We start from the raw sequence: 16,606 nt of genomic DNA on the forward strand, positions 1-16,606 counted from the left end.
CGCCAACGCCTGTTCCGTGTGCGTGTGTATGTGTCCATGTGGTGTAGCTAGGTGTCTGGCACCTTCCTGAATCCCATCCAGTTGACCATTTGGGCATGTGCACGTCTTTCTGTCTGTGTGCACGTGTGTGTGCATTATCGCTGCGAAAATGGTGGTCGGTATCGTGGGGAGCCGGGGGGCTTTGGTTCAGTGTATTTAGCATCATTAGACTCGGATCGGCGTTACAGCGAGGAGATAACGATGTTGGAACAGATGATATGGTAAATGAACATGCAAGCTGCTCGCTCTCGATCGTTCTGAAAAACGGAAAGCGGCAACGGCGACGACAAGAGTGCAAACCAACAACCTGATTTGTAGTTTGTAGGAGAGGGGGCCACCAGCAAAGAAACTCGATCACTTTGTACATTCCACCGCACCGTAAGGCTGTTGCCTCAGTCTCGACTGGTAGGTCTTCCATTTATTGGCGCCTAGGTTCTGTCAATATTGGCTGCGACCTAGTGGCCGCCACTTCCGCTCTCGTCGCCCTAGACATACGGACATACAGATTGACCCTGGGTGCTGCGCTGCCCGCTGGCCCTGCTGGTTCGAACCGTTTGTTTACTGCAGATGGGGCACATGAGTAGCCAACGCTGCTCTGCGCTGTGTGCTGGTTGTGTGCGCTGCGCTCACGTTCTGCGGATGGGTGCGCTGCGCTGGCACTGCCTATCTTCTAAAGCACAGCGAGTGTCAGGTGCCGTGCGGCACACACTCCCCTAGCCAGCTTAGAGAATGGGGGGGGTCCTTGCTTCCGGTTTAATCTCGCGTAACCCAACAGCTTTAAAATTTGTAGCGTAGCAGTAGTGGCTGTATCGGAGAGTGTTGTGATTATAGCTTTGGTAGCCGTGTAAGTCTGGTTTGCCTTTGTGCATGAGCTTGAGGAGGAAAGGTGTTATCATCAACACCATCGATAGAGACGGTAATGGCAACAACTCTGCCTGCTATGCTCTGCCTACTTGGCAAGAGCATCTGTTGCTCTCTGTCACTCCCTGCTCCTCTCGCTCCCGTTCTTTGTTGTTGTTGTTGTTGCTGCTGCTGTCCATGAGCGAGAAAATCTCGCCCTGTCTACTTCCTTGCAGCATAACCACGCAGGCCAGGGAGTGGAGTGGTTTTCCTTTTTCCTGGGAATGGACTAGTTATATCCATCCGCCGGCCCTTCCTGAGTCTCCAAGTTGCGAGGAGCTTTTTACTATTTCGCTTCTTTTTCTTCTTCCCGAAGCTTCTTCACAGAGGATCGATGAGGGGAAGAGAGGGTGTACGTGTGTATGTGTATGTGTGAGTGTGTGTGTGTGTGTATGTGTCGGGGGAGGGGGAGGGGGAGGGGGAGAAGAGATGGTATATTGGCAATGGGAGATGAGATGAAGGTGAGTCGGGGTCGGGCCGGCAGTGGCTGGTTGCGAAAGGCTAAGCAACAAAAAGCCAAAAAAGCCCTGAATTTCTTCTGCAGCCAGAAGTCCGCCGTATTTGTGACGACTGAAAGAGAACACGACCCTTTGTTCTTTTTGGATGGCCTGAGGTGATTTAGTTTCATTTCCATTCTTCACATGTTGGGGCATTTTCAATCGTGCTCCTTTTTTACACGCGCGCGGCGGAGTATGTAAGAGTTAAGTTGAGCGAGGTTGGAGAAATGGTGAGAATTGATGTGAAAGGTCGTCGTGTGCTGTTATTATTAGAGGTACCAAAGGGAGCTGCCTGGCGCCAGCATGGACAGATGGAACTGCATTTCCGTTTGTGGGCCTTATTCGGTGGGCCCCGGAGGGGTCCGGCGGCTAACGGCCCAATGAGCTGCCCGTCTGTATGTCTGCCCGGCTTCGGTGGCTTCCATGTTTATAAATCGGTGTACCTTGGGGGGGGAAACGAGTGGAGCTGCGTTTGTGACGCTTTCAGGTCACACAATTTTATTAATTGAGGGCGATACCGTCAGTCGACTGTGCGAGTAATATAATAACAAAATGTGCGGAAGGAGATCAATGGCAGCGGTGGCAGGTCTACAAGGGGTGTATTTCGCAACGCCTTCAGGCAGCATGGCAAGGAAAAAGGGAGGAATGCGAGGCCGCTCTGATGACTGCGGAGCCGAGAACCCCCGGTGTAATTCATGGTTAGTCGATTGACGCGGATGGGTTGATGGGGACTGTATTTCGAGCTGCGGGTAAGGCTGCTTCCAGGGTTGCTTATTTAGTACATGTCACGTCCCACGCACACATCCCTTTGTGTTGTTGTTGTTGTTGTTGTTGTTGTCACAGCGGGCCTCCTTTATAGCCAGCTGCAGCAGCATCAGACAACAACAACAGCATCAAACAACAACAGCAGTATCAGACAGCATCAGCACTGCAGTAGATGTTCAACCCGATATCTTAGCACGACACTTGAGATCCGTTCGGATCCGCTGTAAGGTTATGTGCATCATCTTATCTTGTAGCATAGTTCGCAGCCGGCGCGGGATGGTCCTATTGGGGCGCCTTTCTGCTGCAGCAGCCCGCAATTGGAAAACAGGAAGAGCTGCTCACTGCTGCCACTTTTTTGTTGTAATGTGGAGGTAAAAACATACGAATATAGATAACGTTTTGGTGTATTTTTGCTGAGCTTTATGTGCGGGATGATGTATGGACACATATTGCTGCTATGCAGGTAGGTGATTTTACTGCTGCAGGTGATCTTACTGCTGCAGGTGAAGACCAGGTAAAGCCAGCGCACGAACGTTATGGCGGTGATCATCAGGATGCACGGGATGCGGTGGTCATCAAAATTTGTAAAGTATTACGTAGCTATTTAAGCAGTAGGTACTAGTTAGTGTGTCGCGGTACGAGGTCGCGCGGAAGGGCAGCTGGTGATTTTATTGATAGTTTGCTCGCGGACGGGTGCTGAACGGACCCTCGTGGCCAGCACTTTGCACACACATACAGACAAACAGACACACTTACATACATACACAGGCAGGCGGCTGGCAGAGGTTAAGGCCTGACTTCTGCACCTGGCCGACCCGGGTTCAAATCCGCCTGCCGGCTCCTCGGGTGTTTGAGGAGTGATGAAATGGGAGGTGGCCCCCCATCATATGGACGGTGTAGGACGTGATAATAACAACTTGCGAGCTGACCAGGAACTAACTTGATGCGCCGTTGATCCGCTAGATTTGGTTGGATGCTGGTGGTGAGTTGCCTAACCCAACGAATACATTCTGAAGTCGGATGGGGTGACGGATTAGGGTGCCCCTCTAGCAGGGGAGAGCAGGGACTGCCCCGGGGAAGGGGGCCGCTGGCGAAGTTAACCACCCTGTAACAACATACAATACTTACATGCACGCACAAATATACATACATACACGCACACATACACGTCCTACGCCTGTTGCCTAACTAGGCCATACAGCAATTAGTGAATCTTCACGCGTCCTTTCATAACCGCCGCGCACACACAAATGCAGACACATGCACACGTCCTGGGAATGCAAGTTACGAACTCATTCTACGAACACATTCTGTCGCGGCCAGCCAGCGACGGACCACTTATCATGATGCAAATATAGCCTTCAGCACCGCCTCCAACTCTATTGAACACGAAACACTTTGATGTTTCCTAGGAGCATATGGCCTGCACGGGGGTCCCATCCTGGACTCAAGAGAGAGTCCAGGCTTTTAGCTACGCCGAAGTCAAGGCTCGTGTGAAGATGGGTGCTAGGATTAAACCCGAATTTCCGGTTGGCCGTGGGGTTAAACACTGGAATGGCCCTTAAGTGTGACAGAATTCCGACTTTTCATTGAGGTGTTCGCCCACTATTTTGGCGCACACGACGCCGAATGTCGCCTGCTGTGACTTCCTGCGCGTTGGACTTCCTGAGCCTACAAGCTCAGAGCGTGTCATTCAATGAGGCCACCAACCTGATTTTTTGGTCGATGATGCATCTTTAGCGGCAACTAGGGCTGTGTTGCATAGGCCGCTGTATCAGGTGCTCTATGCTTTTCAGGTTAGGCTGTTGGGAACGGGAAGTTAATGGGCCCGCCAGCGTGCCGCGTGTACCTGCAGGCTTTATGACTGCGGAGTGGTTGAGGACGAGCTGCTGCATGTCTTATGTGAATGCCCACTGGCCTAAGAGGACCTTAGGGTTAGATACGAGGGGGACACCGGCTTCCGAGGGTACGGAGTGCGTGCTGTTATGACGAAGCCCCCATTATAACTGTGGCTGGTTTTCCCTCAGAGGTCTGGGAGACCAGGCACAGGCGCGCCGAGCCCAGGCAAGCGTTTTTTTTGAGGACGTCAACGTCCCCACTCGGCGCCAAAGTAATGGCTATTGACCGGCAATGGTGTCCCCGGGTTTTATGGACGATCCCCCCATTTGCGCGGAACTTGTAACTTGGAATGATCTCAGCCTTTGGGCACACATCCGTACCCTTTTTGAGGGATATCCGCTTAGAGCATGCACTGCTGCTGATGATGACGAATTTGTTCATGTACATGCGTTTAGATCCATATGAATGCAACACGTAAGCGTTCTGTACGACGTATATTGTACGATGCGATCCAGGTCGCTGGAACGGGGTCTCTTACGACGGAGGAGTCGTTGGGAACAAATTGACGTACGTAGCACATGCGAAGCGCAAAAATATTTTCCCTTCATTATTGGGGAGAGTAGATTGGCGGTTTGTTTGTTTGTATCATGGTGCACTTGAATGGCGGACAACTGGGGAAGCAACTTAGGGGCGTACTGTAGCGGGACAAGGACGAGACCGAGACAAGGCAAAGGACGCAAAAAGTAAGAGCATTGGGAGAGTTATTGGTCAGTTCCAACGAGCGAAAGTAGTCTCCGTTTGCACCCTGGGCAACGCCCCACACTCGCTCCCGGCGAAGCGGTGCAAACTGAGACGTGCAAGCAGGCAACAGGCAGACAACCGGCGGCAACAGCCAGAGAGCGGGATAATCAGCAAACCCCAACGAAACGAACACTGGCCGTGTGCCAACTCCGTTGTCACTGTCGCATGCAACGCAATGCCAGGGGGGAGCTGCATGCAGCAAGGAAACCGTCCCCAGCTGTCCATCCCTTGTATATCGTCTTTAACTGCATTTCACTCGATGGTTCGATACGGCGCGGTACGGTGTGAACTGTACGGTGCATCCAGCCCTGGTGCATACCACCGGCAAATACCTAGCACTGGCTTTAGGTTCCACAAGTAAAGCGAGCTGTATGTACGGCAAAAGGGAATCAGTAAAGTCACTGGGTATATGGGTGCATGGGTACATGAATGTGTAGTAAATGTTATGTAAACCGTTAGTTTTAGTTAACCTTATTACGTGGGAAACCCCAAAGACACGCAACAATACATCAGGCCGCATCCCAATTCCATCATTATTAAGGTGGCCAATTTGTCACCCGGCATGAGGGTGTCACAAATCCATCTACAGACGACATCCCCACCAGGCCAGGAATCATGCGACATCATATGCCATGGCGACCTTTAGCCAGCCTGAGATTGTACGGCAGTCGGCACACATATCGTCTAAAAAATAAACGCTAAGGCGCTCTGCCAGCATCTACAGATCGAGGCCAGCTACCACAACTGCCCCCTGGTATACAAAGGGTTGCCAAAGACAGGAGATCTACTCTCTGTGTAAGGCGGCCGGCGTGCTTAAGAGTGGATCCGTTAGCTCAATTTGATTGGCCAGGCAGAGGTGCCATAATCAGCCGCTTTCGTTGACCCATACAGCCCTACCAGCCCGTGCCCCGTGTCGACGTTTCGACTGGACAGGGTTCGCAAATTGCCTGGGGATGAAGCACGATGAACGGCCATCCTCGATTGACGAATCAAAATTTCGATTTTCCTCACCTCCTCGGGTTTCTCGCCCATGTGACGGCTTGCATCAGCGCGGTTTCGGAACACCTGCTTTACCGCATTGTAAGGCAGCACAGATGGTGTTGTTTGGATCTGGGGGGTACAAGTACCAGCATTTGCGGAGGGAGATTTAAAGTGCCGGGTAAATGTCGTTTGTTGCTGTTCTTCAGGCTTCCTGCGTATGTGCCCGCTTGCAAGTTGCTTTTGCAATTCGGTACGGCCTGGTCGTAGATGTGGTTAGTTTGGTTACCGTACTGGTGGGTCGCACTGGTGAAGGAGGATGGCTGTCAGAGGATGATCGTACACCCTTTCCGCCCTCACTACCGACCCCTGGCATCCCCCAACTTTGCTATCGTGCTGCAGGCTGTTGACATTCAAACTAAACAATACAATGAGCATGTCCGAAGTGCAAAAGAAACGTCCCGTATGGGATTCGAACCCATGATCCCTGGATGTCTTAGTAATAGAAGTCCAGTGCGTTATCCACTACGCCAACGGGACATGGCATATTTTAATATTATGTGCAATATATCAACAATTTTAGCACGTACGTAAGTACACGTTTCTAGCACGTACGTACTATCATATCACATACCTTTGTAACTATGTGACTATGTACGAAACCCGTTAGGCTGAAGGAGGGAGGCCCGCTTGCTCTGATTGGGGGTTTGGACCTTGTAAAGTCCCCCTGCCATGAGATACCTTGGATATGGCTATTCAAGCCGATTCCGTAAGACATGCGAACGCAAGGTCAGGCTTTGGCTCTTCGACTGCACTGTAACTGGTATGTAGGTAAACATACCTACAATAGTCATTCCCCTGAGATTTTTTGTCCTTGCCCCGCGCACTCAAACATCGAATGCCAGTGTCCTCGCCGTGCTCCTTCGGCGGGTGCCGCCGCTCTCCTATTCTCGTTTGGTACGGACGACCAACGAAGAACGGTTGCCACTAATGAACCAGCTATGCGTAAAAAACTGCAATGCAGATGTGTACGCCATTTCAGTGCAGTATGCCTATATCTGTATTGAATGGACCGGTTCAGGTTGCCTTAAGCAGACTACAGCTGCAGTTGGTTCGGCCACACTTAGGGCCCGAACAGGTATACTTGGGTGTACATTTGGTATCGATACGGCGAGCAGTAGAGGAGGTCAATAAAGAGTCTTTGACTCATATCGCTCAGCAATCTTTGCCCTCTGGACCACCATCCAACATTCGGCTATTGAAGAAGGAGAAACGCTTGGAGCTTTTATATGATGAGGGCCAAAAGATCTCGCTGCCAGCAGAGCTGCTGCGCGTGTGCAGCCCCAGCGCTGACACCAGGCGACTAATTCCTGCTACTGGCCGCGAACGGGTAAACATTTATTCCTCTCTAGGTAAAATTTTGGACCTTATGCTGAGTATGTTGTACAGGAGTTCGGCCTGGTAGCATGTGCAAGGTGTACATTGTTTCAGCTTCCCCATCCCCAAGCCCACACTTATTTTAAAACTCGCATAGGTGGTCGCGGGTCGCCGCCATGTTGGCATCATGTCCATTGAACCAGTCGGCAACTACGCCATCCGGTAAGACGCGAATGCGAAGCGTCCACAGCAATGACTGTTTCTTCTAGAAGGTGGGCAAAGGGTGGTGGGAGAAATGGATAACTACCCGGTGGCTGACTGGTACGGTGTGCTGTGCTGTGGTGTGGCGTGGCGTGCGGGCAAGCCGGCAACCTGCGAAGGTTAAAGCTCCCCGACTAGGTATGTGCGTGAAGGCAGCCAAACTTCGCTGCGCTTCATACACCCGGTGGATATTGACCTACCGAAGCGAATACGACAACGTTGCGCGTGGGAAAGAAAGAGCCACAACGAACGGCCCTTTCATCGATCACAAGTAGCTTACAATAACTCCTCTTGCGTGTGGTGCTCACAAGTACTGCTTTATAAGGGTCCTCCGGGCTTCCTCCTTCCATCCCATCCAAAGCTCCAAAACTCACTGGGCAACAGCGGGGTTTTTCCTTTGACGTTTTTCCTTTGATTTCCTTTGATAGGCAATTAAGACCCGCAAGCTTGTCAACCTTCCCATAACCGGTCTGTCAGTTACAGATGTGAACCTCCGCCGCATCCAGGAACAGCAACCCAGAGATAACACGGGGACCAAAAACAGTGCAGCTCTTCACATATAAAGCTTGTTTTGTTGCATGTGTTGTTTTTTATTTGTCCTAACCCTAGATATCTCTCTCCTGGCTGGGCGGCTCCTTATCCTAGGTCCCCAGCACGACCACCACCTCGTCGTGCACCGTCCCTGCACCGTTCGGCCCCTCAAGCCTTGTCTCTATGAATGTACTGCCATACGGTTTTCCGTACAGGATCCATTTTGACGATCTGCACAGCAGTGGCATCTTCACGTGGGACTATCTGGCCCAACTTGGCGGCCCGGGCAGGTGCGTTTAGGGGGAAGGGGGACTGGCTGCGGGTCAGTATTGAAACCCTAAAACACCCACGACACGAGGATATGATGAGGAGAGCGGCTGGGGGTTGAGAAACGAAGGACACCCTGTCCGGAAGGTTGGTAAGGGGGTAAGGGAAAGCGAAGTGGTCGAAGCGAAGTAAAATTGTGTTTGTTGGCAAAAAGGAAACCTGGACTATGCAGGAAGACATGTCCCGTACGCGCATGCTAGGACGGGATGAGAGGGAGAGTGAAGTAAGAGTGGTGGGAAGTGGGCGTATAGGACATCCAAGTTTGAGCTTCTTGTGAGGGCCTTGTGCCGGTCTGACGGCCAAGTGCAACGCCGTGTACGCCCGTGACGGCGGGTCGCGTGCCGGGGGCTTGTTGTTCTTGTTGCTGCTGCTGCTGCGCAGCTAGGGCAGCACAGCTGTAATGGTTGTGGTAATCGTCGCGGTGTATGATGATGATGATGATAATGATGATGATGATGATGCCGTGTGCCGTTGCCGGGTTTTGTTTACCCCTTTTCCCTCCCGTTGACAGTCGACCCTTCCTTGCTGGCTGCATCCAATTCCTCCTTCCCTCCCTGCCCGGGCCCACTCCGGACTAATTGACTAACTAACTAACTAACATGGGGCCCAGGTGGCCGGCGATGCGCGAGTACCTACGCGGGCTGCGGCAGGCAGGGCTGAGCCGTGATCCGCAGATCCAGATCCAGGCCAAGATCCAGTCCCCACGCCGCCCAACACAACCACCAGCACCTGCCTCATCGCCACCATCAGTGCTGTCAAGGCAACCGCTACCGCCGGACCACCCCCAGCAGCAACATCAGGAACAACAGCAACAGTAGCAAACAGCTGAGAGGAACTGCCGAGGATGGAACGTAATGTAACGTGGTGAATGTGCATGATGCATGCATGGATGGATGGAGATTGGTGATGTAAAAGGGGGCGGCGACGGTGGCGGAGGGAAACGGAGGGAGATGGGGAAGAGGCAGCCGGCGGAGCGCATGTCAGCCATCAGGCCAGCGCTCTGGAAGGCGCACTCATTTATTTTGACGAAAGAGGCCGCAATGTGGGCTATTAACCAAGCCGACGGGGGATGATGCTGGGCATGCGTTTTTCCCCCAGAGGATGCGGCTTTTGCACTGCCGCTTGGTTGTCGCTCGAAAAACTGCGTCATTGATGGTGGGCTTTTGCCAGGAGTGGTGTATATGCATTACTGTTGTTGTTGTCGTTGTTATATTGGCTGTGGGGTTGGTGATGGCTGGCGGTGGGGCAGTGCGAATGGTGGCTATGGGCGTGCGGCGCCATCCCATAGGGCCGCGGCTGCTGAGTGACGACACGCCGTGTTCCGTTGCCTGAGTCGCCTGAGGGCGTGACACACCAGACCGACAGGCTACATGTACCCCCGCCTTGCGCTGCTTTTGGGGCCTCACAAGCACAAGGTCACGGATTTCTCAGCGACAACCAGCTGCGACAGACTCTGTTCCAAGAGTTGGCAAAGAGCAAAGCAACGTAGGGTTTGTGGCTGCTGACACAGCAACTTCGCCGAAGTCACTTCATGTATCGAATGTACACGGATATGTGTGCGTGTGCGTGTGTTACATGGTTGGGGGTGCGTGACCCCATACCTGTAAAACTACCCATACGAGCCGAAGGCCCAAGGGGTATAGCACGTACACGGATATAGCTGGATACAGTGAAGAGCAAGGACAACGGATAAACAGCTGCGGAGCTCTCACAATCACAGTGCCTGCTGTCTAATTATAATACAAGCCATAAAATATGCCGTCCACCGGTCGCAGTGGACCCTCCTGGCCTTGGAAATTAACGACTCGGGGCGAAAGCCGGATCGGTTGAAAGCCGTATGTCTAACATATGCGCAATTCATATCGTAACGAAGGAGGTAAATTCCCAGAAGCGTACTGCACCGCAGCTTTCTATTCGTAAGATGGAGTTAGATAAGCGCCCTACGCCAATCGAAAGCCAGCCAGCTTACGACGCGCAGTTCTTATTTCCACGACTCCGAGAGGATGGTTGCAAATATCCTAAAAAGGAAGAGGAAGAGCGCGACTAAGGAAAAGAGAAATGAACCCTAAACGGGAAGCAACCCCCATTCTTGCAAGAATGTTCATTTGCAGCCATCCAAAGCGAAGTGCGACCAAAGCGCAGAGCGAGCCCTGACATCTCTTATGGGGACTCCACCGAAAGAAAAGAAGGAGAAGCAGCAAGCAAGCCGCAAACTCTAAGAACGCACATACAGCCCAACAAGGCCCCGGCTAGGGCGAGGTTATTCGCCTGCCTTGTACGGTACCACGAGGTACCGGATACAGCCGTACCGCTACATATCACCTTCGTTTCGAAGGTTTTTTCTCCGTCCTTTCAATCCTTTCCAGGTATTGCGTTTGGAAAGCCTCGTTCGCTCTATCTGCTAGGACCTTTTGAACAGAAAAATAGAAGACTATCAGCAACGCTAAAGGGCAGAGTGCTTTCCCTTTCCTGCACATCCTGTGAGCGATCTATTGCGATGCCTTCCCTTAAGTAATGCAGGGGTGAGGAATGTGGGCTCTCGCCAGGTACACAGGGGAAATTTGTGCGCTCTCCTAGCCACCTACCGTCATAAAGTATGCTTCTGCTGCTTCTGCATCAGCAATGCCCTGCTGCTGCCACTGGTGCCTCCGCGAACACAGCATGTGTTCCTCAGGGACGAGGTAGCGAAGGAAGCAGTGCAGTTTGATTGACGTGTTGCTCACACTCGCGCTTGATGTCAGCAGGTAGACTCATGTAATATAGATGATGAGATGACTATAAAACTACTCGTCCCAAAAGTAATGCCCGTACTCACAGAGATGATGGGGGAATAATTGTGAAGCAGGGGGCGAAGCAGAGAAACCCTATTTTGGTGGTTGGGGACAAGGCCCGCGGGCCGGGGTATGCGCACGGTCTGGATTAGGGCATGTCATACAGGACTGGTTTCGACCTTAAAGCAAAAAATAGGTGAAGGGGATACAGAAATGGTCCGGTATGGTGACGAAAGCACCTCGCGACTTATGGGTTTGGATCGGAACGTCTGCAGTAAGCGTGCATATGTGTGTGCAGAGCAAGGGGGGAAAATATGTGGGTGCGCATGTTTTTTCTAATGCTACCGCCTCTGCCGCCTGCTGGCGATGCCTCCGCATATATTTTAGTTATATTAAATTTATTATCATAAAATATCTCAGTTATATCTATTATATTATATTATATCCACGTTTTTGCAAGGAAAGGCGAGCGCGAGCCGTGAAATGTCTGGGCATTCAAACGAAAACGTAAAGAAGCCTGACCTAGGACCGGGCTTATATGGACTCATTTGTGTTCTTCGCAGATTCCTCAAGGCGTGACGTTCTGGCTAATTGTCTCAGAGTTACAGTGATTCACGCCATGCTTCCATGCTCCCATGTTTCACCTTTTCCTTGTCTCGAGTTTGGGAGATGCGACTATTGCCCTTCCCGCAGGCGAAGGTTCGCGTGTCGATGGTTCGTTTGTCGACTGTTGTTTGTTAGGTTTGACTTACTCGTCAGGTATAAGTCATATCCTAAGGCATAAGCCAAATAACCTGAGGGTATCACACGCATTGCTTGTGTGCTGTTTGAGGTTTCTGGGCCCGTGCTGTCCAAGGCGCAGTGAAAAGAAGACGGGGCCAGGGAGAGCAGGTGAGAGCAGGCATTTTTTTTCGTAAGGGTTAAAATTGACCCGCAAAATCCAGGGCCGCTACGTGGAATAGAAATATTTTGTGGTGTAGGAAGAAGCCCATTACATTATATCAGGGCTAATTTGAGGCCATGGGTAAAGGCCTGTTGGCCGTTACCCTCGGCTGGCTTAGGGCTGCGGGCAGACACGCCAAGCGCTGCAGCTATACATGGCAAGAGAGAGAAGAATGCTTCTTAAAAATTAAACCAGAAATAAATGCCTAACTGTACCAAGTCCAGAAGCGAGGGTTATGACAACGGATATGCGTCTTCCCCAGTACTGACTATCGTATCGTAAGGGGCATTCCGTAATCCGTATACGTCTAGGGAAATGCTAAGAGAAGATTCGGATAATGACTTAATTCAAGTGAAAATCTTTCCAGCACCTTTATTCGAATATGGTAAATCCTGTATCAGTAATCCTTGTCGGGTGTACGTCAAACCTAGGAAGGGTGGAATTTGCTGGAGGCATGAACTGAATTATATGCCACAGCGACTTATCCCTCGCAAGTTATGAACTTGGAGAGCTGGGACCATTCGGATGCCTTAAGATAGGCGGCTGTCAGTGACGGAACAACAGTACCTGCCGAGCCGTAAACGTGATGGAGGTGAGCTAGAGAATAGTTTGAGCTTCGGCTTTAGGGCACTCATTTACCTGGTTACACGCGCCGCGCAAAGGAAAGTCAATGGCTTCCAGCACATCTACTATCAGTGTCCGAACACACAACATTTTGGTTGCAATAGAATTGGCAGTGTTTGGCAGTTGTTATTTCCTCTTCAGATCCCGCCAACTTAAGCGCCCTCTGTTGGCTTGCATCGGTGCTTTCGGCACAGAGGTATGAGTACCTTGAGACGATAAGCTCTGGGGCATATGGAGTGTGTTACAAGGTGTTGGATACGGCAACAGGTCAGCATTGTGCTGCGAAAGGTATCAAGCAAGCACATGAGGATGCTGAGGTACGGAGGCAAGGATGCGACTTAGGCAGCAAGGGATGGAATTTACAAATTGCGATACATGATTTGGCCATCATCCATGTTTGGGATTTTCCTAACTTTTGGGAATCAACCGTTTTCATGCAACTGTCTTTTGCGGAAAACGAGACCTACCATGCGGTCGCCATGCTTCATTTATGTGTGAATGATTTTTAGCCATTGTCACCAAGTGACGCTGGTTGGGCCTAGTTTTATGTACTCGCGGACAACGCTTTACGCTTTACCAGGTTTGCTAATTGCATCGCAGCTAATTGGAAATCACCCAATTCCTCTTGATGCGTTTTTTTGCGGTGGTCTGCTGCGAATGGCCATTATGGTCAGCTGGCGGGGTTTTCGTAAAGGAGTCGACGTTTCAGTACTCCTACTTTGGCTCATTGATTTCAACGTCTCGGTGTGGATCTTTATGCCCTGTGTCGATATGTTAAGATGTGCTAGGATGATATGTCGAAGGATGCTCAGCTCTTCAAGTTCACACTTTGCGTGGTGGCACTGTATTTGTAAAGCGGACGACGGCTGCCTGCAGTCTGGAAGCTTTGTACAGCTTTGCGTAGCTAGTTTTCCTGTACCCCCAGGAACATAACGACACGGCAATCATTTTTCTTACGGACTAAGAAACAGTATCATGCGGCATCTTTCCACAGGTTATGAGGCTCACACTCCGAGAGGTGAAAATCCTGAAAACCCTCCCGCCTCACGTTAACGTCGTGAGACTTTTAGAGGCCTTTCGGAGCCACAGTGGCAGGTACGCCGCTTTAAAAAAGCTCTTGCTTTTGCTCCCTACGCACACAATCATTCTTTTCTGCGCACATCTGGCGCTGCACTGCTGGCTTCTGAACGACAACATAGCCTGTTTGACCGGCTCATCCGACTTTTCCTTGCGCTAAAACCAATCTCCTGCTTAGAATTCTCAAGTTCACTATGCTTGGCGCTACTTGACACACAATTCAGCAAGGGCAAAACGTTGGTTTGGGACGACCGACACCCGACATCTGTGCCGTATACCGCAGGGTATACCTGGTTTTCGAGTATGTCGAACGGAGCTTGTACCAGGTAAAATTAGTTGTTTCTCAAGCTCTGGCATGTGAAGTAAAATGCATCCTCATCCGTTCTCGTCATTATTTTTGGGAATTAGGTGGTCTTTAAAGATAGGGCTTACACTCCAACCGCCATCTAGCCGCAGGGCTTTACTTTTACTATAGGTCTTCATCTCCTCGCTCCCTTTCCCGCTGCAGCCACACCAGAAGAAACCAAATTTCCCCTTAACTCACCTCAACGTTCCAACATACAGACACCATCCGGCGACCCTTCAAACCTAAAACTTCCCACCTTCCGCCTCCGCCTCCTCTTATGTCTCAAACATGGCGGATCCACAGGAGCTTGAACGGCATCCCGCAGGCGCCCTCCCTGGCCCCATGGTCAAGTCCGTTGCCTGGCAGCTGCTCCATGCTCTGGGCCACTGCCATGACCACGGGGTAAGCAAGTGTCGTACGGAACGCTGCGCATCATTGCCCCTCGCTCAAACAATCGCAACGCCTATATCCTTTTCCCTTTTTTGTTACCTGCCGACGGTGCTGCCATGGTGGTGATAGAGAGCTTCTGTGGGTTTGGACCTCCCCGCGATGTCCACCTGAATTGGGCAGGGTGCCCAGGCAGCAGAAACTGGAAACGGGAAATCATACCTCGCGCACATACATATGCATGTTGCTGCGTTCAATCATGCAAAGTGACCTTTGCCTTCCGCTACGTTGTTTCACAAATGCGCTGCCCTGCTATGTGCTGTATTGTTTTGTGCTGTGCCTTACCGTACTGCATTCTGCCGTACCCTGCTTTTCATAAACATGGTGTATCACGTTAGTTGTCGCGTAAAACCCTTCCGCCGGGTTGCAGGTCTTGCACAGAGATGTGAAACCTGCCAACGTGCTTCTGACGGGGTACACCCCAGGATTAGGAAGCGGGGGTGTTGTGAAGCTTTGTGACTTTGGATTTGCTCGTACATTGCCTGGCGGCGGTGGCAGAGCTGGGGGCGGCGCCGGCGGTGGCGCTGGCATCGGTGCCGGGGCCGCCGGCTTGTCGTCGTACGTGATGACTAGATGGTATCGTCCCCCAGAGGTGGGTAGTTGCTGTTGTGCGCGTCCTCTTCAGTATGTGTACGTGTACGTGTACGATTATGCTTGCTCTTACATATGTGAATACGTGTATGTGTACGGAAACACGTGTGAGCGCGAGGCGACTGAGAAACGGACGGCGTGGGAGGCCCTTGTCACCCCCCTTTTCTGCTTACAAAATCTGTAGCCGCATCATCGCTTTCATGCCGTTCCAAATTGAGCTCGAGTGAACCGTACGTATCCCTGTACGTGCTGCAGGTTCTCGTTGGGGACAGCTACGGCACGGCCATCGATATTTGGTCGTACGGATGCACGTTGGCGGAGCTAGCCACAGGCCGGCCTCTGTTTCCTGGTAAGCATCATTTGTCCCGTACGCCGTACCCTGTACGCCGTGCCCTGAACTGCATGGAGTTGGAAAAATTGTAGCACCTTATGCATAGGGCCCATAAAGCGCAGGTCTGTCCACCCCGCTGTACACCCCCTCACCTTGGCGCCTGTCTGTCTGTCTGTCTGTCTGTCTGTCTGTCTAACTGCACGCCCACGAGTGACTTTTCCAGCTTTGACAAACTGACAGTCGTCTGACGCCACACTAAAAGGAGGTCTTTCCCTGGAGCAGGTCGGTCCACTGTTGACCAGCTGTGGCGCATCATGCGCTGCCTGGGCCCGCTGCCGCCGTTGCAAGCCGCCGCCATGCGCCGGGACCTGGGGCTGCAGGCTGTGTGGTCGCCTCCGCAGCGGCTCAAGACGCTGCGGCAGCGGCTGCCGGTGGGGCTGACGAGGAGCCCTCGTGTATAGTGTGTCATCTCGCATGCGCCCTCTGCTTGTCGTGTGTGCGCGCGTGTGTGTGTGCGTGTGCGTGTGCGTGTGCGAGGTGGATATGTGTTTTGGTGTCTGTATTGTGTGATGAGGTGGCTTTGGGGCCAGGGTGGCGGCGGCGGTGGGTTGCCGGTTAGCATCAGGATGCAGCATGAGACTTGCGGGCATCAGGGAAGGATGGACGATGTTTGGATGCAGATCTACGTCGAAGGGGATGCCTTTCGTTTAAAACCGTAAGCCAATTGCCACACAGAAATATGCCGTACTGCCTCTGCAGTACATATAATATATTTCGCAATCCGGGGACCAACGTTTTCGTCCCGGGTTGCCATGCATGCAGGATTTGGATCCTCGGCTTTTTGAGGTAGTAAGTGCCTGCCTAACGATGGATCCGCAGCGCCGACCCACGGTTCGCCAGCTGCTGGAAATGCCGTACTTTTGGGACGTACGCACCTTGCTCGCCAACACAGACCTGGCCCGGCAGCTGCCGTACGCTGCGGACATGGCCTGCACAATAAATTTCAGGTCGACTGCAACGAGGGCGGCGGCAACGGCAGCGGTGAAGCCTGCTATCGCGGACACATACCGCAATGCGCCCAGCTGTGCGGATGCCGTACTGTACGACAGAAACCTCTCTGGGGGAACGCAGGCGGAAGTGCCGGCGGCGAACAACGCTAGT

The 16,606-nt window shown here is 52.0% G+C and overlaps 3 protein-coding genes across 3 annotated transcripts; 2 read left to right on the forward strand and 1 right to left on the reverse strand.

Moving 5' to 3' along the window:
- Positions 1-1,956: 1,956 nt before the first annotated feature.
- VOLCADRAFT_97773 (uncharacterized protein) lies at positions 1,957-6,597 on the reverse strand (the record flags this gene model as incomplete). The annotated part of the gene is made up of 4 exons (XM_002956711.1): positions 1,957-2,049; positions 2,237-2,299; positions 5,853-5,951; positions 6,454-6,597. The coding sequence occupies 4 exons, from the start codon at positions 6,595-6,597 to the stop codon at positions 1,957-1,959; spliced, it is 399 nt and encodes a 132-aa protein (XP_002956757.1).
- Positions 6,598-7,056: 459 nt separating this feature from the next.
- On the forward strand, positions 7,057-8,989 carry VOLCADRAFT_47479 (uncharacterized protein; the record flags this gene model as incomplete). The annotated part of the gene is made up of 4 exons (XM_002956682.1): positions 7,057-7,209; positions 7,354-7,418; positions 8,204-8,278; positions 8,926-8,989. Coding segments are annotated over 4 exons (357 nt in total), but the record flags the coding sequence as incomplete, so codon positions are not given.
- A 3,855-nt stretch (positions 8,990-12,844) lies between these two features.
- Positions 12,845-16,366, forward strand: VOLCADRAFT_67308 (uncharacterized protein; the record flags this gene model as incomplete). The annotated part of the gene is made up of 8 exons (XM_002956683.1): positions 12,845-12,970; positions 13,648-13,748; positions 14,014-14,056; positions 14,380-14,478; positions 14,894-15,115; positions 15,370-15,463; positions 15,725-15,876; positions 16,268-16,366. Coding segments are annotated over 8 exons (936 nt in total), but the record flags the coding sequence as incomplete, so codon positions are not given.
- Positions 16,367-16,606: the final 240 nt, after the last annotated feature.

This window comes from Volvox carteri, assembly GCF_000143455.1.
Source record: "Volvox carteri f. nagariensis unplaced genomic scaffold VOLCAscaffold_64, whole genome shotgun sequence".
Classification (NCBI taxonomy): Eukaryota; Viridiplantae; Chlorophyta; class Chlorophyceae; order Chlamydomonadales; family Volvocaceae; genus Volvox; species Volvox carteri.